The sequence below is a fragment of the Syngnathoides biaculeatus genome, chromosome 8 (genome assembly GCF_019802595.1).
Source record: "Syngnathoides biaculeatus isolate LvHL_M chromosome 8, ASM1980259v1, whole genome shotgun sequence".
Classification (NCBI taxonomy): domain Eukaryota; kingdom Metazoa; phylum Chordata; class Actinopteri; order Syngnathiformes; family Syngnathidae; genus Syngnathoides; species Syngnathoides biaculeatus.
Window position 1 is genome coordinate 12,511,825 of NC_084647.1, and position 22,135 is coordinate 12,533,959.

At 41.5% G+C, this 22,135-nt stretch overlaps 1 protein-coding gene across 3 annotated transcripts; it reads left to right on the forward strand.

Annotated features, from left to right (window-relative positions):
* The first annotated feature begins 1,008 nt into the window (after positions 1–1,008).
* fam118b (family with sequence similarity 118 member B) lies at positions 1,009–22,040 on the forward strand. Of its 3 annotated transcripts, none has more exons than XM_061827253.1 (7): positions 1,009–1,826; positions 2,159–2,248; positions 6,260–6,512; positions 14,814–15,041; positions 16,217–16,345; positions 16,554–16,851; positions 21,264–22,040. In XM_061827253.1, exons 2-7 carry the CDS (start codon positions 2,166–2,168, stop codon positions 21,266–21,268), a joined length of 996 nt encoding a protein of 331 aa, XP_061683237.1. In that variant the 5' UTR covers positions 1,009–1,826; positions 2,159–2,165; the 3' UTR covers positions 21,269–22,040. The 3 variants fall into 3 exon arrangements, with proteins under 3 accessions (XP_061683237.1, XP_061683235.1, XP_061683236.1); XM_061827252.1 differs by having other exon boundaries at positions 1,010–1,826; positions 21,204–22,040; XM_061827251.1 differs by having other exon boundaries at positions 16,554–22,040.
* Positions 22,041–22,135: the final 95 nt, after the last annotated feature.

The window sequence follows — 22,135 nt, forward strand, 5'->3', positions numbered from 1 at the left end:
TACAGTTTGAAGGTATATTTGTATTGCACTATAAATGTAAATGATTTGCATAGGAAGTGAATGTTTATAGCTGTATGAAGGGATTTTGTCGAAGCTCCAAAGTGTTTTTAAAAATAATGAATGAATGGTGAATAATAAAGAAAAAGTAAGCTTTTTTTTGATCTGACAAATAATGCAAAAAACATTTTATATTTTTCCACAATTAGGCTGAACCCTGAAGATTAAAAAGCCGGACTGGAAAGCTTTCAACAATGAGTAATAAAATATGTTTAACAAAAAAACAAAAAGAAGTGAAATAAAATGAACAGAAGATGGCAGTGTAGCTGTGGTTTAATGCGTAGATTTAAATATGGGGAGCGGGATATCAATTTCTAGCTGTTTTGAGATTTAGCACCAAAATATCGTGAACTTTTCAATTTTAGGACGTGTTGACTGAAATCTTAGTTATTTTTTCAATGTGTAAAAAAAAAAAATCATAATTAGGCTTAGTTCACAACACCACACTGTGCATGCATGTGATATTTAAAAAAAATATGGTTATGCAATAACTTTCCGCAAATTTATTTACTATTGCTATTTATTTACATTGGAGGACACACACTGGAGAGGTCCACCGATATACTGCCACCAGGATTTGAATTTGAAATGTCAAGTGAAATAGGATTTGAATTTGTATGCCAGAGAAAAACAGGATTTTAATTTGAAATGTAAAAGTGATCACATTTTCAATAGTTGCATTTCAGTGTAACTTTTCAATGTTACAATTCAACCGGCGACAATTCGCTGTCTAAAATTCACCGTCTGTGTCAGCAGGCAGGGTTACTTCAGGTCGGAACCGAACACCCAGCCAATCCAGTGACGCTTTCTTAGTATGTGACGTCACATGACTAACAAAGCATAACTGCGATTGGCTGGCTGTTCTACCTGGTGGCACATTTTGGACAGCGAATTGGAGCCAGTTAAATTTCAAACAGCAAATTGTAGCAACTATTGAAAATGTGATCACTTTACATTTCAAATTCAAATCCCGGTGGCACTAATCTACTTCCATGCACCTTGGCCACTTAATCTTCGCCTTTGAGGCTTTGACGTCATCCGAGCGTGTCGCGTTGCTTTCAAAAGCTCGTCAAGTTTAGAAAATTAAAACCACGTTCGGGTAAAACACCACAACAAATTCGATTTTGTAGGTGAAATCGCTACAAAACTCCAATTTAACTGTAGGAGTCATCATGCTAATATGAATTCGAGTTAACAAAAACGTTTAATTGAAGATTAAATTGCCCGACGGAAGGAGTGTTTTGGACGACTTTTTTAAATGTATTTTTTTCCTTGACCGCAAACGAGACGCGTGTTATCCGAGCGGCACTTGAAGGCGTCATTATCCAAGCAGCAGGCGGTGACTTCAACCGCCCCGTCTGCTCTCACGCGAGTGACGCGACAGAAGCACCCAAAAAACTTCAGCAGTGGCCCAAAGTGAACCTCGGCGGTGTTCAAACTTGGTCTCAGTACGATTATTTGTCATTTGTCAAGGCTGCCTTCACACTCCGCGTTCGGCATGACGAGTTAACGCGCGTGCCTGCTGCGGTTGGAAAGACAGTCGGAACAACTTGTAAAAATCAGAGTCAAGTTCGCTTGTCATTTTGAAAGTCGGCTTTTGCTGCACATACTGGACGACGTGGACTATTTTGATTTAAGGAAAAAAATAAAAAAGAAGACGAGATTGTGAACAGTATACAAGCGCGGTGTTGCTCATTGAGCTGGAATCGGGGGCAGTACTCCGTGTGCAGAATTTTAAACATTGGGCGCCTACTCCCTTGTGGATAAAGGTGAGTCATTTTCACCCTGATGAGAGATTTCAGCACGTTATCTTTATATTTTTTTTTTATTTTTGAGTGACTCAAAGCGCGCAAGGCAACAGGCGTTTGTCCTTGGGCTCACCAGAGCAAATGCTCATTACGAAAGATGTGCGACTAAAACAAACGTACTTCCTGTTTCTATCTTGATTCAGAAACCGATTCTGGACTGTGCATCGATCGTTTGCTTTAATTTTGTCTTTTTTTTTTTTCAAGTTATAAGCCAGTGGAGTGTGAGTTAGGTTATGAGAAATGTTGCGTATGTTTATTGTTTGGCGTGACACAGACTGTTGTTGTGGCTCCAGGTGCTGAATGGCCTCGGTTGTAGCGGTGAAAACTGAGAAACGAACTGCAGCTGATTCACAGGATGCAGATTCAAATGGGAAGAAGCCCAGGTAAGCACATGCGCCGATGTGGCCCAAACGCGCTCATTCGTCCACAGTTTGTCATAACAAAGCAAACAATATACGTGTAGTCTTGTCTTAAGTCCATGTAGTGTGTCAGAAAAGTTCTTGGGCAGGTGTCACAATAGCAATATTCCGAACCCAAAACTGCAAGTGTTCCCCAGATGACCAACCAGTACTACTACAAAGAGATTCCTGTGGTTTTCATTCAGTGCCTGAGAACAGATGAAAATTGTCGCCATTCCAACAATTTGGGCTTGAATCTCGGTATCCCTTTTCAGAGTGAAGGCTCTCCGGGTACTCTGGCTTCCTCCGCATTGGCGAAGTGTGCATGTTCGCTAAATTGCAAACTCTTAAATTGCCCATAGGTGTGATTATTGATGCTATTGCTTTTGTGCCGTGCAGTTGAGTGGCGAGCAGTCAAGGGTGTACATCACTGCTATCTTGTCCCAAATCCCCTGAGATGGGCTCCGTCCAGCTCAACCTCGACCCTAACATGTGGAGGGGGGATATCAATTTCTAGCTGTTTTGAGATTTAGCACCAAATTATCGTCCATCCATCCATCCATTTTCTTTGCCGCTTATCCTCACAACGGTCGCAGGAGTGCTGGAGCCTATCCCAGCTGTCAGCGGGCTGGTTCCCAGCCAATCGCAGGACACATTGTGACAGACAGCAGTCACATTCACAATCACACCTAGGGGCAATTTAGCGTGTCCAATTAAGCAAATTATCGTGAATTTCTCAATTTTAGGACGTCTTGACTGGAATAACCTTAGTTATTTTTTCAAAGTGGAAAAAAAAAAACACAATTGGTTTAGTTCATGACACCACAGTGCATGCATATGTGCTCTATATATATATATATATATATATATATATATTTTTTTTTTTATTAAGTTCTGTACTGCTGTTTATGCAATAACTTTCCACATAGATATATGTATTTATATTACAAGAATGGCTATTTTTGTGCCCTGCAGTGCAGTGGCGACCGGTTAAGGGTTTACATTCCTGCTATCTTGCCTCAAATCCGCTAAGATGGGCTCCGTCCAGCTCATCCTCGACCATAGACCAAATACGATAGAAAATTGGAACACACATAAATTGTCCTGGGGTACTTAACAGGATCCAGTCATTGGTTTACATCGTGCAAAAAAAAAAAAAAAAAAAAAAGAAAAACAGTGTTTGTACATGAGTTCAACAATTTCCAAGAACACATTTTTCTGTTTATACAGAAAAATGTTTGGGTGTGTCAGGAAAAATGTAAAAAAGGTCAAGGAAAACCATTTTTTTTACCCTTTTTTTTTCACATATGGAGATAAAAATCATCCGTTTCTAATGAGATCATGTTCCTGCGGCAGACACTTAACTTCCACTCCCATCTCGTCTTATCACTAACTTGCTCAAGTACAGTAGTACAATCATTTTCATGATCCTCACCCCTTCATAAGGATTCCAGCTGACTCTGGGCGAGTGGCGGAGTCGACCCTGAAAAGGTCACCAGGCAAATACAGGTTACTTATAAACAAAAAACATTTGCACTCACATTCACACCAGCAGACAATTTAGTCTTCAATTAACTTACCATGCAGGTTTTTTTTTTATCCATTTTCCCAAATCATATTTTTATTAGAAAAACATTTTTACTAATCTATTTTTTGTTATTCTTTTTTGTTTTTTTTTAAATATGTATGCAGCAACTGTGCATGCCGTCTTATGTTGCTGTGTCCAATTTCATCGTTTTTTTTTAACTATGACTACTAATTAATTAATAATAAAACTAATTTCCGGCCTCTAAGACTTTTCCACACGCTTGCAACCCTGTGGTTTATGCGGTGATGGGGCTAATTTGTGCAATTTTTCTAACGGCCGCATGGGGGCACTCGAGCTGAAAAGGTAAGAGTGAGACCGGTGGATTTTATGTGCCGAGGAAGTGACTTTTACCAGTCCGGCCCTGCTAGGGCTGCGCTAGCATGTTACTGCCGTGTCTCAGTGATTTTTTTTTTTTTTTTTTGCTAACTGGTGTTATGATCCCAGCGTTCCCGGTGCTGAAAAGTCTTCTTGTGATTAATGCGGACGCGCGTATAGTAATGCGCATGCGCGTTGTAGGGATTTCCGCGCGTATATTTCGTAAACTTCTGGCCAGTCTGAAACATCCGCATCCATGCTTCAACGTGTGCTACAACTTGTTGCAGAGTGTTCATGTTCGCTATGGATGTCCCAGAAAGATGAACAGATATGTGTATACTTTTGTTTTAAGGTTAGGTTAGGGTTATGGTTAGGATATAACGTATGTTAGCTCGCACTATGTAGAAGAAGGGAAACTATGAGAGCGGGGGATTTCCCAGTAACAGTCTCCTACGTACCCAGAGTTCCCCTGTTAGCAGTCATCACAAGGGGACTTTTCAGCACGGGGGAGCGCTCAGACTGTTACACCGGCCCTGTTAGTGGGGCGCTAGCATTAGTGTTAGAGCTGGCATTAGCACAGCGTTAGCATTAAACTCTCTCTCTCCCGTCTTTCTTTGTAAATATCTCCTGTTTCAATGTGGGCGCTTTTACACAGCTGCGGCGTATTTATGTACCAAATGGTATTTCCTTTACAAATGTACTGGGTGAGGCTTATAACCAGGTGCACTCTGGAGGCCGGGAGTCTCGTTTTAACCACAGCAAAACTTCAAGAATGTCCGTCCTTCAGAGGACCTTCATTACTTGTACTGTATGTAAATACAATGTAGAAGTGGGCCAAACTGCCCAGCGTTGGTAGATTTGAGACGATATTAGCATTCTGATATAGTTCTTTCTAAATCCAAATCAGCAAATTGCGACACATATGTGGGGTAGTTTCTTACTGGGTGAGGGTTATAACCAGCTGCGCTCTGTCGGTCGGGAATTATGGTACTTGTCTCAACACAGCTGTATTCGCCAGGCATGAAGTACCTCATGTACACACAGCGAGTGACATTGTGGCTAGTGGTCCTTCTACAATAATAAATATCAATTTTGTCCAATGATTAATCAATAAGCAGCCAATAATGGAGCCCTCAGACTTGTTTTTGAACAGGGAGGTCTAACGGGAACGGAATGGGAGGAGTGATGCATGCTGACTTGCGCCTGACCAAGCACGCCAAGTGCCAGACATCTTGTGATAAATGTCCCGATAATTTTGTCCAAAACAGATTGTGGCCAAACAATCTTAGACATTAAATGAGTACAATATTTAGGATTTAAACTATTAACGTGTCGAATGAAGCCAACGTCTCCCAAGTTATGTCACCGTGAATTGTGATGTAAAACAGAGTGTAACCAATCAAAGAAGTGAGAACAACTCAGGGGGTCGAATAAACACAAACGTGTCTTCCCCCCAAAAATAAGTGAGTTCCCCAGAGTGCAAGAACTATTTTCCAAAACCCGTCTTTTTCAGACACCATCGCCGTTCTACATTGGAAACACTCCGGTGACACAGGAGCATACACAGAAATGTCTGCTCGTCTTTTGTGTTTGTGAGATCACGTGAGATTTCTGCCTCAGAGGACTTTTTTTTTTTTTTTTTTTTCCCCCAGACCGATGGGGGAACAAAATCTTTGCTTGTGTTCCTGTGTGTTAAAATGATCGCAGCACACCGCACAATATGACCAAAACATTTAACTGTCAAATTTGTGTGGGGTCTGTCACAGATGAAAAAAAAAAAAAAAAAGAAAACGTTAAAATTTAACAAATCTTTGTGTGTGTACCAGACCGTAGTGAATAGAATCACAGATGATTGAGCAGGAAGTGTTTTGTTTGTTCCAAAAAGTGTGCTAAGATGCTCTACTGATATTGAAACGGGTATAAATATTTACTTAGTATGTAATGCGTTACATTACAATAAAATTATGTACTTAGTTACCATCATGTCCATTACTATTTGTAATGTATTTTTCACAATAAGGATATAGTAATGTGTGATTTTGGCAGGCCCTGTTTCACGTAATGCATAATATCTATTATTATCTATCCAAAAGGAAACTGCTGCCCAGCCTGAAGACCAAGCACGCCCCTGAGCTTGTCCTAGTGATCGGCACCGGGATAAGCTCCGCCGTGGCCCCGCAGGTTCCGGCCCTCCGCTCCTGGAAAGGCCTCATCCAGGCCTTGCTGGACGCCGCCAACGACTTTGACTTACTAGAAGAGGAAGAGAGCCGACGTTTCCAAAAGCACATGCAGGAGGATAAAAATTTGGTGCACGTGGCTCATGACCTCATTCAGAAACTTTCTCCGGTAAGATGTCGTTTAAAAACGAGAACAATTACTTGTTTGCTTTCGCTTTCCACACTGCTGCGTAATAACATCGATATTGCTTTTAGTCTATTCTGTCTCATTTATTTAATGAACACGCAATAACAAATGTTGGAGAAATGCCCAAAGCGTGAAACAGTTTGTGCCCAACCTAAATCTAAATTTGAAACCAGCATCATGTTTGATAGTCGGTGCGCATCTGTAAAGTGTATGACTGTGTATTTTTCTTGTTCTGTGGGTACCAATTTGTAGAACAAAGAAAAAATTGTCAATGAAATCTGTTTAAATGTAAATGAAAGTTACTCCAACGTAAGAAAGGGCAGCTAACTATTAATATTTGTTACAGTTTTAGAAACCTCTTTCAGAAACTTCCCACTTTAAAAGTTCAGTAAGAATGAGACATATGGTCTTTATAGAGCGCGTCCATCTACGTTACGTGACTGGCCATATTGACGGTCTAGCGAAGCATTCTTTCAATGCTAAGTCGGTTGGATCTTATAGCACGACACCGAGTTTTGTCTGATACTGTTAAACATGTAGAAGGTAATAATAAATGAAAGTACATGGAAAAATGACAGACACTTGGCAGAGAGGACCTATATTTAATGCCGAAGTCGATGTTTTCGGCGATAAGAAAGTGGACTGTTAACCCGCTTCCGCTTGTCTTGGACAACTGGATCTACACATGTATCTGGTAAGTTGTCGAGATTTACACGGAAAAGTTTGAAAGCGTACAAAAGTCTCATTGATGGACTTTTTTTTTTTTTTTTTTTTTAAATATGCATTGTTCTCAAATGAGTCCAATGCGTTTAAAAAAAAAAAAAAAAAAAAGAAACCGTTGGGATAGGCTTCAGCCCCTGTACACGGAAGCGTGTTGCAGCCACACGTTAACCTACGTAAACCTCTGTGTGACCGATGATTTTTTTTTTTTTTTTTTTTTTAAATGCTCATTGAACTCATTTGAGAAGAATGCATATTTAAAAAAAAAAGAAAAAGTCTGTCGGGAAGAGGTTTAACATGGGGCCGCAACAGCCTTCCGTGTTTGTCGGAGACGGTTCCCTGTCTTATTTTTTTTTTTTTTTTTTTTTTTAACACATTGTCCTCAAATGAGCCAACTTGGGATTATAAATACTTCTTGGGAATTTCTGATTGAGAAGAATAATTCCTACCTGAAATGAAGTGATCGGTACACACTCGCATGTATTTGGTTGGGTACCATCCATCACATTTAATTGCTGAAATCCATCGATCTTTTCTGGTCTTTTCAACTGGTATTCCGCAGAATGATCTCTTTGAATATCAGACTCGTCTGTTGTAACAACCAACAGCACAACAAGTCTTGGGCATCCGGTTCAATGTCCCCCACACTGTCGAGCAGCTCTTTTTGACCGGCTGATCACGTTTGGTTCCCGTGTTAGTCATGTCTCATCGCACTTTTGACACCGACAAAACTCACTTTGTGTCAGTGCCTCAGCCTGCTGTCACAAAGGGAGCAAACAACACTGTGTTGCTTTATCTGCATGTTAATTTCCCTCTCCTGTGGTGCAGACCCGTTTGCTTGAGGTAAAAAAAAAAAAAAAAAACCACAAATAACGCAAACTTGTGGCTTTTCATTGATTTAATGCAACAGCCAAACACCAAGCAAGCTATAGTTTGTATTAGAAGGAACCAGTTAGGGCAGTAATAGCAGCAACCTGTCTGCCATTACTGCCCTCTGCAAATCATTAGCCTAATAGCATTAATAATTGCCTCAGTAATTTTTAACGTAGTGTCACAACATCTATAAATGCTTATATTTTAATTTTATATTTACAGTGAAGAAAATATGTATTTGAACACCCTGCTTTATTGCAAGTTCTTCCACTTGGAAATTATAAAGGGGTCTGAAATTTTCATCGTAAGTGCATGTCCACTGCGGGAGAGATAATCTAAAAAGGAAAAATCCAGAAATCACAATGTATGATTTTTTTTTTAAAGGATTTATTTGTGTGATACAACTGCAAATGAGTATTTGAACACCTGAGAAAACCAATGGCAAACTTAAGACGGGCCTTGACATGTGCTGGTTTAAGCATGGGAACCTTCCGTGCCATGCGTGATTTCAAACCATGACGTCTTCATGGATTACCAACAGTCACTTTGGAAACGGTGGTCCCAGCTCTTTTCAGGTTATTGACCAAGTCCTGTCGTGTAGTCCTGGGCTGACTCCTCACCTTTCTAAGGATCAGTGAGACCCCACGAGGTGATATCTTGCGTGGGGCTCCAACCCGATTTGAGATTGATCGTCATGTTTCGCTTCTTCCATTTTCTAATGATTGTTCCAACAGTGGACCTTTTTTGACCAAGTTCCTTGGCAATTTCTCAGGAGTCCTTTCCAGCCGTTTGGAGTTGTAGAATTTTGTCTCTGGTGTCTTTGGACGGCTCTTTGGTCTTGGCCATGTTACAAGCTTGAGTCTTACTGGTTGTATGGGGTGGACAGGTGTGTTTTTGCACCTAAAGACCTCACACAGGCACATCTGATTCAGGATAATACACGGAGTCGACTTTTAAAGGCGTACTAACTGGTCTTTGAGGGTCAGAATTCTAGTTGATAGACAGGTGTTCAAATGTTCATTTGCAGCTGTACCACAAATAAATAATTTCAAAAATCATACATTGTGATATCTGGATTTTTCTTTTTAGATTATCTTTCTCACAGTGGACATGCACCTACAATGAAAATTTCAGACCCCTCCATGATTTCTAAGTGGGAGAACTTGCAATATAGCAGGGTGTTCAAATACTCATTTTCTTCACTGTTTATATACATTTTAAAATAATAGTCCTCGCACCCTAGAGAGCTATTCAACCCAGTGGATTGCCATGAATCATTGGTGCAAGATGAGTCATCAGTTGAAACAAAAGGAGAACAATTTTAACGCTTCTTCAAGTAGGTAAAGCATCACGCAATGTTGTAAAAGCTGTTGGGTGTTCCCAGTCAGGAGTGTTTCGAATCTGGACCAAGTACAAAAGGAAATGGGAACGCTGTAAAAGGGGAGCTTCCTTGTGGATTAAGGAAGACCTCAAAGCGTCAATATGCAAAACTTAAAGCAGGATGTCTTGAATATTGCAAATGCACAATGTAAAAAACAAATGAGGTGAAAACTGGGGTCAATGTCTGTCTGCATAAGAAACCACTCAAAGGAAATGAAATTTAGATCCAGTCAAGACAGACAAAGGTCACCTTCCACACCTCAACGGAAGAAAAACAACGTTCCTGTGGGTGGAAGGAAGGCCGTGACACACTGTGGATGACTGGATGAAAGTGATTTTATTTTATTCAGTGATTACTCACAAATGTGCGCTCGGCAAGGTGGTGATGGTGAAACTTTGGTCGGTCTGGTTCCGTTCTGAAGCCTAAAGAAAACCTGAAAATCGATGAACGGAACCTGCTTGTCTCAGGGGAGGTGGCAGTTATTGCATGTTCAATGAATGCACATTCACTCAGAGATTTTGGAGGCTTTTCTGCTTTCATCGATTGGAAAGATGTTTGTCGTTGACATCATTTTTCTAAATGATGATGCAACTTGCCATACAGAAATAATGGCAAAAACTGTCGTTAGTGTCTAAAAGTCAAAAGAGTGGAATTTTGAGGGGGGGGGGTGGTCGAGTGGACGATTGCCATCGTGATTAGCCATTTATCCCCCAAATTAAACATTTAAACGATCATACCCCAGGAGCTTGGTTGTATTTGGTGTGTACCAGGCTGAAATAGTGCGTGATTTTTATTTTATGTTTTTCCCCCACGTAAACAAATACCTTTAATTTGATCATACATGAAGTCAGTCTTAAAATTGTCTGAAATATCGTTCAAATTTTGAACATCAAACAGTCAGAGCGTGTGACTTGACGTACTGATAACGGATTCATTTGATACCTGATACGTGATACTTTTCTGGCACTTACCGAAGTGAAAGGAAAAACTTGTAAGAGAATAAAATGTGCAGTCATTGTATATTGGTAATAACACTTGCAATATTTTGTGTGCTGTTTATACAATATGGTTATCCATTACTCTTAATATATATAATTATTTTCTGCTTTAATTGTTTGGGACAATTATCTGATATTTTCATGGCAAACTATGTTTTTCTTTTGCCACTGATATAGTAATACGAGCATAATGATTTCAGAACATCCTTTTAGTTAACTCGAAGATTATGTTGAACATTGGCAATGTAATGTAGAACAATACAATAGCTTGAATAAAAATAAAGCTTGGGCTCTGTTCACACAACTTGTACTACAACAAATAAGATGATGATGATGACGCAATGACACATTTATTACTAATTCCAGGCAATATACTCTCAAGGGATTTTCCCATTGACTAAGAATAAGTGCTAAGTATAGCAACATTGATAACCCCACAAATAGCAGGTCAAACAAACCCATTTTAATTCCAGTTTCGTCAGGTGTGTCAGTATTCAAATGTATGCAGTCTTTCTTTAAATGCTCAACATGTTCAATGGCGACATCTCTTAATATGAATATGATAGTCGTATATACACTATACACTTGTGTATGTGTGTACACGCTGTGTAAAGAACATGTATTTAAGAGTTTTATTGATGTGCATAGATGTGGTGTTTATTGCAAACTATAGTACTAAGTTACCTGAATTGTTTTGAAAGGTTTTTTTTTGTTCAGAAACATTTAAATAAAGCTATCCTACGTATGTCTCGCAATTTCATCACTTGGTTGATGATTGATTTGGATTTAGAAAGAACTATGCCAGAATGCTAATATCGTCTCAAATCTACTAACGCTGGGCAGTTTGGCCCACTTCTACATTGTATGTACATACAGTACAGGTAATGAAGGTACTCTGAAGGACGGACATTCTTTAAGTTTTGCTGTGGTTAAAACAAGACTCCCGGCCTCCAGAGCGCACCTGGTTATAAGCCTCACCTAGTACATTTGTAAAGGAAATACCATTTGGTACATACATACGCAGCAGCTGTGTAAAAGCCGCAAGTGCCCACATTCAAACTCACATTGAAACACGAGATATTTACAAAGACGGTACACAGCGAGTTTAACGCTAGAGTCGCCATGCTAATGCTAGCGCCACGCTACCAGGGCCGGTTTAAAAAAAAAAAACATACCGGTAAAAATCACTGAGACACGGCAGTAACACACCGGTCTCACTCTTACCTTTTCCGCTCGAGTGCCCCCTTGCGGCCGTGAGAAAAAATGCACAAATTAGCCGCATCACCGCATAAACTGCAGGGCTGAAAGCGTGTGAAAAAAGTTGTGGCTTACTGGCCGGAAATTACAGTAATAAGGCATTTTCATGTCTCAATTCTTTGATCATCCCAATTATTGTGTGTCATATGTAAGTATACCATACAGTGTCATCCTACTAGTGTCACTAACTTTGAAACACCATTTTATTAGAAAAGCTCTATCAATGTCTGGAAAACAAAATAAATGGTTTCTTTTTTGAGTCAGTGTCTCTGGAATTTCCCAGCTCGTGGGGGGAAGTATGCAAAGACGTCGTCACTACTAAATTCATTTCTAGTCACAACTGTGCACCGAGTACAAAATAAGTCCGAGTGAAACCGGTTAATTCTCTGTTGGTTTTAAGAAGTAGACCTATTTACATGCCCTTTATTTGGTGTTTGCTTAAAACCTCAGATGGCCTGAGGGACGCCAGCGATCGCTTCGCTACCATAGACACTCGGTGTGGGTAATGGCTTTCTTCCTGTGGAACGGAATCAAGCTGTTTAGTCCATTAGTGCGGTAATCGCGGCGAGTCAGCCTCTCAGGGTTGGCATTTCCCTCTGCCCGGATCACCTTGGTCACTACGGCTCGGCACAAAGGTTCACGATAGTTTTAGCGCTTTAGCTGCTATGCAGATTTATTACATGTAGTCAAGAGACATGGCAGCATAGTGTCTGGTGTTCGCACCCTGGCCCCGCCTTTTCGACATTCCCTTTCGGTCCGATGCAGTCCCACCTCTCCAACCACAGAACATTCTTGTGCAGACTTTGTCCCATCCCCGTTCCGTGTTAGTGCGGTGACTGTCGTCGAATAGGACAGCGACGCAGACAAAAAAAAAAAGATGGATCGATTCCAAATGGGTCTTGAAATAATTTTGGACTGATAATGCCCTGGCTCCAAACTGTGTAGTCAAATGGATTGTAAAATTATTTTGAGCCACTTAATGCAGCCTTGATCTAGGTCACATGATGCGATAAGTCACACCCTGAACTCGAGGTTAATCCAATTAGTCTTCTTCATGTTGCAGGTTCCTTACTGGTTTCTAGATACAGTAGGTGCTCTGGTTTTACAAAGACTATTTTTAGGAGCGCTCCATGTTTGCATCATGATCAAATTTCTAGAATGACAAACTCGCCAGTATTAACAGGATGTTTTAAATATCATTTAATTATTATCAGGTAACACAATCTACGTTTATTTATTTTATTTATGTATTTATTTGTGTCACGATTGGGAACCTACTCCAGCTGACATTAGACAAAATCCTTTGCAAATAAACAGTAATTCCCAGCCAATTTACAAGCCTCACCGAGTACATTGGTAAAGGAAATACCATTTGGCACATACATACGCCACAGCAGTGTAAAAGCTGCAAGTGCTCACATTGAAACCTGAGATATTTACAAAGAAAGACAGTACACAGAGAGAATTTAACACTAGCGCGGCGCCCTGTTAGCGTTAGCACTAATGCTAACGCCACACTAGTGCTGACGCTAACAGGGCTGGTTAAAATAAGACCTAGTGGTAAATTGCTTACCTTTTCTGCTCCAGTGCCCCCTTGCGGTCCTTAGAAAAAATGCGGAAATTACCTGCATCACTGCATAAACTGCAGGGTTGAAAGCGTGTGGAAAAAAGTCACAGCTTCTAGGCCGGAAATTACGGTAAAAGTATTCAGTAACTAAATAGGTGACTTTCAGCAACACACTTGCCTGATTTGTTTGGCGCAGTTTTCTTTTTAGCCCGGCTGTCATACTTGCCACAACCCAGACATTTTTATCGGGGCTTGGGACCGGGCAATGGCTGGATGTTAGTGCACTGACACAGAATTGAACCACAGTGTATGCATGCAAGGCAGCAGTGCAAGGCCGGGGTATGTTCACAATGAGTGTACTGTACATATGTACATACATTCTACGTACTGTACATTGTACATATGTACCGTAATTTCCGGCCTATAAGCTGCAATTTTTTCCATGTGCTTTCAACCCTGCGGCTTATGCGGTGATGCGGCTAATTTTTGTGCAGTTTTTTTTTTTTTTTTTTTACGGCCGCAAGGAGCGGAAAAGGTAAGAGTGAGACCGGTGGAATATATGTGCCGAGGAAGTGACTTTTACTGGTCCGGCCCTGTTAGTGCTGCGCTAGCGTGTTTACTGCCTTGTCTCACTGATTTTTACCAGTATGGTTTTTTTTAACCGGCGCTGTTAGCGTGCTAGCATTAGCACGGCGCTAAGGTTAAACTCTCTGTGTACCGTCATTCTTTGTAACTATCTCATGTTTCAATGTCTGTTTCAATGTGAGCACTTGTGGCTTTAACACGGCTGTGGCCTGTGTATGTACCAAATAGTTTTTCCTTTACAAATGTGCTGGGTGAGGCTTATGACCAGGTGCGCTCTGTAGGCCGAGAATTACGTTACATACGTTGTACATTGTACATATGTACAGCTACACAAAATTGCTTACTGCTGGTTTTGATCTCAATTTACGTCCATTTATTACACGAGTCCTAAGACCTTATGTTCTAGCATGCTTGTGTCAAAATAAAAGCATGAGTTTGATTCTGGATGAAAGGGGGTCTAGTGTCATCTGCGCACCTTGTGATAGCCTGACGTTGCACGTTATGACTAGATTTCCAGAAAACAACAACAAAAATGACCTTGAGCAAATTTGACATGATTTGTTAGAAGAGCAGTGGATCGGTCGAACACTTTTGTAGTCAATTATTTTTTCACAAATGTTTGTTACGGTGGATTTTAGTGTTGTTTGTTTTTTGTTTCTTAAAAAAATTCCACAAAAATAGCAGCCACTTGTCGGATTACGTTTATGACGGTTGAATGTCCAAGATCTGTATGATGTTTGATATGATCCTTTGAAATTTTCATCAAGACTCCAAAGTCTTTGAAAATTGCACTCTGCTTAACTTCTATTTGATCGGAAAACGCTCTCTGACCTCAAGCTGCTGTTTCTTGTTGGAGCGTATAACCGCAAATTTGAACAAACGTGCCATTGTATTATTTCCAGAGAACAGGCAACGTGCGTTCCACATTCTTCAAGGACTGCCTATACGAGGTGTTTGATGACTTGGAGTGCAAGATGGAACACGCCGGCAAGCATCTGCTGCGCTCCGTGCTGCAGTTAATGGAGAGCGGCGCGCTGGTCCTCACCACCAACTTCGACAACCTGCTGGAGATCTACGCGGCTCACCAAGGCACCAAGCTGGAGTCTTTGGATCTGACGGACGAGAAAAAGGTCACCCTTTCTGTTTACGTTACACTGAGGTATTGATTTGAGCTGTTTTGCCCAGTTTGAAATTAGTCAGCAATTTCTAAGGAGAGTAAAGGTCGCCGGCGCATGCGCGTGAGCAAAACGTTGATTGTTAGGCCAGGAATACTAAAGTGACGTAACGTGATCATTTGTAAAAAATCCAAACCAAACGAATCATGCCCTAACCCTATCTGCTCCTTTTAGTCGCCATGACAGCCTTTTAGTGAAGTTCCTCAAAGGTCAATATTAGCCCAACAGATAATGATCACAACTGAAATAGCTCTTTGCTTGCAACAGGTGTGTGTGTGGGTGGGTGGGTGGAGGTGAGGGGGGGCGGTTGTGTCTACTTTTACATATGGGACAATATTTGCTTTCAGGTTAAGCAGAAGCAAACGACACTCAGCAAATTTTACAATTATTTCTTACCAGGGCTGTCGGCATTTGAAATAAATGTCCCTTGATTACGACACCGTGCTAACAATGCAGATTGAAGATTCAAAAGGAAAATGCCAGAATTTCCGGCCTACGAGCCGCGACTTTTTTCCATACGCTTTCAACCCTGCGGTATATGCAGGTAATTTGTGCATTTTTTTCTAACGGCCACAAGGTGGGCACTCGAGCGGAAAAGTTAAGAGTGAGACCGGTGGAATATATGTGCCGAGGAAGTGACTTGTACCGGTCCGACCGTGTTAGCACTGTGCTAGCGTGTTACTGCCATGTGTCAGGGTTTTTACCAGTACGTTTTTTTTAGCCTGCCCTGTTAGCTCAGTAGTGCTAGCATTAGCACAGCGGCACTACGTTAGCATTAGCATGGAGGAGCCAGAGTTAAACTCTCTGTGTACCGTCTTTGTAAATATCTCGTGTTTCAATATCGATTTCAATGTGGGCACTTGAGTTTTTTTACACGGTTGCGGCATATGTATGTACCAAATGGTATTTCCTTTACAAATGTACTGGGTGAGGCTTATAACCAGGTGCGCTCTCTAGGCCGGGAATTACGGTACTGTGCCGGTGGAGACCCATTAGTGTGCCTCGCAGTCGCGGTATTTATGTCTCGTCTCCATCAGGGCTGCTACACCCTCCCTACCAGGTCCAAACAGGTTTGTGTGCAGTGGACTGCGTAAAGTGTGTGCTCTTCCTCGTGTGTATGTACCGTGTAGGTGTTGGAGTGGGCTCAAGAGAAGCGACGGTTGAGCGTTTTACACATCCACGGTGTTTACACCAACCCTTGCGGTATTGTGCTGCACCCCGCTGGCTACCAGAATGTACTGAGGAACACTGAGGTTATGGTGAGTGTCGGAATACCCATCTAGTACGTGTAAAGTGTTAAAAAAATTTCAAAGCCCATTTTGTTTTGTTTATAATAATCTATATTTGGTAAATCCCATGTTTGACTTGAAGAATATTGGCGGAGAAATACACAGTACATAGATGGTCATTTGGATAGTGCTACATAAAAAAAATGACCGGTACTGTATTATCTCCGGGTCCCCACAGCGTGAGATCCAGAAGCTGTACGAGACCAAATCCTTTGTTTTCCTGGGCTGCGGGCGCACCGTCGACGACACGACCTTTCAGGCGTTGTTCTTGGAGGCCGTCAAACACAAATCCGACCTGGAGCACTTCATGCTCGTACGGCGCGAGGACGTGGGGGAGTTCAAGAAGCTACGCGACAACATGCTGGACAAAGGCATCAAGGTCATTTCGTACGGGGACGAGTACTCGGACTTGCCCGAGTACTTAGAGCGGCTGGCCAACGAGATCTGCTTTCGAGATGTATCCACCAATGACTGGGGTAAGGTACTGTGTTCATATTTGGTTTGATGGACAGAAACGTTTACATTGCATTTAATTTAAGGCAAAGCCAGTAACTACATTTCCGGCTATCAATCCATCAGCCAAAAAGAAGTTCTGACAAGTGTTTTGACTATGCAGGTTAAAATTAAGTCACTATTTGTATCGGAATTTCGTTTATTCCAGATTATGTTGGGTGGGCGTTTGTTTTAAACCATCATTTTGCTGATTGAGGACACACCTCTTAGGCTGGATTTACACTGCAGGTCCAAGTGTTCAGAATCAGCTTTATTGGCCAAGTGTGTAAAAACACACGAATTTTTTTTCCGGCAGTCGGTGCTGCCCTGGTACGACATTCAAGAACATAGAGCAAGGAACCTCCAATTCAATTCCAATGTTTTGCTTGTATCAGATTTTGGTTTATTTCCCCTTTTTTAAAAAAAAATTACATTTCAAGTAGCATATCCCATATCTGTGGCTATTATGATTAGCATGTAGTAATTAATATACAGATACATGTACAGGTACAGAGCCTTTCCAAAAAATGTGAATATCACGGAAAAAAATATTTTATAGTATCTCCATAATTCTGTTCAAAAAGTTCAACTTTTTTTTAATCAGGGCCCACAATTTCAAGTATTTTTTTTTAACATAATTTGGGCTTCCTGCTCATAAAACCTTTTGTGGGAATTACAGGAATTCAAAAAAATTTTTACTTATACTTTACTCATACTTTTAAGAAATCATCCCATTAGGGTGTGAGTTTCACATTAGTAATCCACTGAATTTAAAGCAAATTTATTTGTATAGCGCATGTCATGCACAAGGTAATTCAATGTGCTTTACATGATTAAAATCATTTGAAAACAAAACGATAAAACATTTAAAACGGATAAAAGCAATAAAAATGACAAACGAAATATTTTTAAAAAGACAATTAAAACCGCATATAGTGCAGGTAATATGATCAAAAAGTAGACATAAAGCAAGAGGAAAAAAGTGTTTTCAACCTGGATTTAAAACATTGACACTTAGGGCTGCCCTCACCTCTGTTGGCAACTTATTCCATTTGTGTGCCGCCTAATAGCGAAATGCTGCTTCACCATGTTTGCTTTTGGACTCTGCACAGCTTTCCGCTGGTTGCTGTCATTAAATTGCTTCAGTTTGGTTCAATTGTCTCACTTGTGTTCAATCTCGGGAAGACTCCAGGCTTGAAATCTGGCCAGAAGACCATCGCTGATACCCTCCATAGGGATGGGTAAGCCGCAAAAGTCCCATAGCATATCACTGGCAAGCAAGGAAAGTGGAAGGACAAAATGCGGCAGGGGAAGGCGCACCAGCAAAAGAGATGATAGTTGGGGTCTGCGGATTATCAGAGTGGAATGAGGCGGGAGCCACAGCTTCAAAAACCACCACATTCAGACGCATCCGGATGATGGGCGACAACTGGCGGGTTCCTCGGGTAAAGCCACTTCTGAGTCTGAGCCAACGTAAGAAGCGTCTCAATCGGGCCAAGGAGCAGAACAACTGGACTGTTGGCCAGTGGTCCTCTTTTCCGATGAAAGACAAGTGTCCCTTTCATTCAGGAATCAAGGTCCAAGGGTTTGGGGGAAGACTGGTGAGGAACAGGTGGACTGTCCAAAATCCTCAATCCAAGGTCACTGCAACAGTTTACCAGAATGTTTTAGAAGACTGATTTTGTGATTCCTTCTGAGGATCTGGATGGAGGATCCAGATTTCATCTTCCAGCAGCAGGACCTGCCCCCTAACCATATCACCAGAAGCACCCAAACCAGGTTTGATTGCCATGCCATCACAGTGCTGGACTGTACAAACAACTCGCTGGATCTAAATGCCTTTGGGTTATTATGAGGCGTTATCCAGAAGAAAATGAGGACCACCAGCTCCAAAAACAAAGAACTGACCGCAACGTAAGAAGCGTCTCAACCGGGCCAAGCAGAAGGATGACTGGACTGCTTTCATTCAAGAATCAAGGTCTAAGGGTTTGGAGGAAGATTCGTGAGGAGCAGGTAAATTGTCCAAAATCCTCAATCCAAGGTCACCGCAACTGTTTACCAGAATGTTTTAGACGACTGACTTTGTGATTCCTTCTGAGGATCTGCACGGAAGATCCAGATTTCATCTTCCAGCAGCAGGACCTGGCCCCTGATCATACCACCAGAAGCACCCAAACCAGGTTTGATGGCTGTGCCATCGCAGTCCTGGACTGTACAAACAACTCGCTGGATCTAAACACCTCTGGGGTATTATGGGCCATTATCCAGAAGAAAATGAAGACCACCAGACCCAAAAACAAAAAACTGGCCACAAGCATCAAGGGAATCTGGGCTTCCATAACTCCCAGGAAATGCCACGGCGGATCCAGGCAGTGATTCAAGCAAAGGGATTCCCAACCAAGTACTGAAGATTAAATATTGTTTTGGAAGTACCATATTTTAATTGCTGAAATGTGACCCTCATTTCTTTTTTTTTTCCTACAAAAACTGACAAGTAAATGGTGCGTTTCTTCACATTGTTTTAATGTTTGAAATACCTGATCCCCTGGGTGGAAGGCAAAATTATGTAAAAATAAAAATATTCTTGAAATTGTGGTCCTTGAATCTATAATCTGTAAAAGTTTAAATTTTTGAATGTAATTATTATTCCATGATATTCACATATTTTGGGAAGGGTCTGCAAGGTGCAGCTATTTAGGCTACTTGGGATCGTCATACTCATTATCGACTGTGGTGTCTACGACTTTACGTGTGTATGACTTTGTAAGGCAGGTTCTAGCCTGGTAATTGTGGACATCCGTGAATGATTTTACACGAAAGCCAACAGTTTTAAGACGACAAATCCAGCCCCAGGTGTGCCGTCAATTAACTCAGATGTTGTCAGTTAACCTATCAGGAGTTTCCAAACTCATGACATCATCAACTGGGCTTCCCCATTCTCTTCAAGGACATACCGTAGTACTTTTAGTGCATGTAAACTCTTGAATTTCTCACTCTCATTGTAGAGTCATTTAACAAAATCACCAGTAAATAATTTTGATGACGCTCGCCGGGATAGGCTTCAGCACTCCCGCGATCCTCGTGAGGATAAGTTGCTCAGAAAATGAACGGTGATCCTGACTGATCTGAAATGGGAGAGGTTTAGTCTGAGTTGACTTCAGACCGTGAGACAAAAAGAAATCAAACGTGTGCTTTGGAAACTTCTGGCTTCCACATTTTGTTCTTGTTTGAATTCACAGTGGATGTTTATTCGTTTTGTTTGGGCAGATAGAAACGTGTATGCATAACTCGTGTATTTCGACAACGTCAGGCTCTCATCGATGGGGTATATCTGAGCTGTGTGTATAGAGCTCGCGCATCTCTGTCATAAAATCACATGACTTTTATTTACTTCGCCATATTGCCGGTCAAGCTAAGCACCGCTCGATGCTAAGTCGGTTGGGGAGGACACGGAAATATGTCTTGTAGCACGACGCCCAGAGTCTTGTCCGATTTCGTCAAACATTTAGAAGGTGGAAAATAAACAAAGCTACGTGGAAAAATTAGATAACCCTAACTCGGCATAGCGGACCCGTATTTAATGCCCAAGTCGATGTTTTCTGTTTTACAACAATCGAGCCATTTGACGGCACCAAAAAAAAAAAAAAAAAAAGGTCACTTGAATCATGCAGTGTAAATCTAGAATGTATTCCAAACGTGCATGTCCCGAGTATTTTCTACATACAGTGTAACCTCCAATGTCAGGCACAATTCGATCCATGACGTTGATCGACCTCCTCGCCGTTTTCCCAATTCCTGGCAGAGACAGGATGTTGTTAGTTATTACACTTTTATTAGAAAAAAAATCAAAACACACTTCTGAGTTTGACCTTTAAAATACTCTGTGAGGTGGATCAGCCGGTAAAGCGTTGGCCTCACAGTTCTGAAGTCCTGGGTTCAATCCCAGCCCCGCCTGTGTGAAGTTTGCATGTTCTCTGCTGTGCCTGCGTGGGTTTTCCTCGGGCACTCCGGTTTCCTCCCACATCCCAAAAACACGCAACATTAATTGGACACTCTAAATTCCCCTTAGGTGTGATTGTGAGTGCAGCTGTTCGTCTCCATGTGCCCTGCGATTGGCTGGTAACCAGTTCAGGGTGTCCCCCGCCTCCTGCCTGTTGACAGCTGGGATAGGCTCCAGCACTCCCTCGTGAGGATAAGCGGCAAAGAAAAACGGCACCATGCACGACGGTGTTCTTGCCTTATAATTTTCCATGGAGGTTACACTGTCCGATGACTTTGTGATGACTTCCTGTGCCTCCGTTTATGTACTGTCCAACCTTTCTATTTGTATTTCCAGGGTTTTAAAATGGGGGGTGGGGGCAGCAGAACGGCTTTAACACTCAGAAATACCTCCCAGGTTAGGAGTCAATGCGTCTTCTTGCTGACATCAACCTGAGGCCACATACCAGATTTTTCACCACGGCAAACGAGACTGTTCTCTCTCTTCCCTGCGTGTCGGTCGGGCTCGAAAGTCAAAAGTCTTATTTGCTCCTTCGGGGGTCAAAAGAACTGCTGACGCCCCAGTAATTTCAGCGGACTTTGCCGTGATATGATAGCATTCATGGAAGTCTTCAATATTGTTGATGCTGTTTTTTTTTTGTTTGTTTGTTTTTAACAATACACTTAAAATTCCCCCCTCCCCTTTTTTTTTTTTTTTTTGCATTCGCTTCCCACAATGAACGAGTGTACTGGAATAGTTGTTTGTATGAACAGTGAGGCCCATGTCTGTCATTTTCTTCGTGTGGTTATTTAAAAGGGAAGCTAAAATGAAGTTTGGGACACTCCCGGAGCACAGCATACCGTTGACGATAAACTATTCATAATTCATGTGACTCACTGTGATGCCCCATGAGTCATCTTCTTGGTTTTTATGGGTAGCAAAATTTTCATGTTACACCTGCTCTGCGGAGCAAATGTGAGGATGTGACGGGGTCCAAACATTCAAGGAGGTTTGGGTCTGCCTTGCTCGTGCAGGACCAGCGTGAATGTCGAGACAATTACATTTTTATTTATTTTTTTTTTTTGCGAGGCCTTGTCCTGCAAGTAGCAATTCGTCACTCCCGTGCAGAAATGTTCTTTTGTCTTTTATATGTACTCATGTCTTTGTGATATAGTATTTATAAGTACTATTTTCAAAATAAACCTTTTTGGTATCCCATTTGTGTTGTTCAGTGAAAAAAAAAAAAAAGGGGTGGGGGGCAACCACAAAGGTTTCACAACGCAGGCCGT

Bases quoted from the DNA above. Each gene is read 5' to 3' on its own strand.
- fam118b (XM_061827251.1), top strand. From the start codon at position 2,166: ATGGCCTCGGTTGTAGCGGTGAAAACTGAGAAACGAACTGCAGCTGAT. The intron at 15,042-16,216 runs GTCACCCTTTCT...TGTACCGTGTAG, and splicing joins ATCTGACGGACGAGAAAAAG to GTGTTGGAGTGGGCTCAAGA. The intron at 16,346-16,553 runs GTGAGTGTCGGA...GGGTCCCCACAG, and splicing joins TGAGGAACACTGAGGTTATG to CGTGAGATCCAGAAGCTGTA.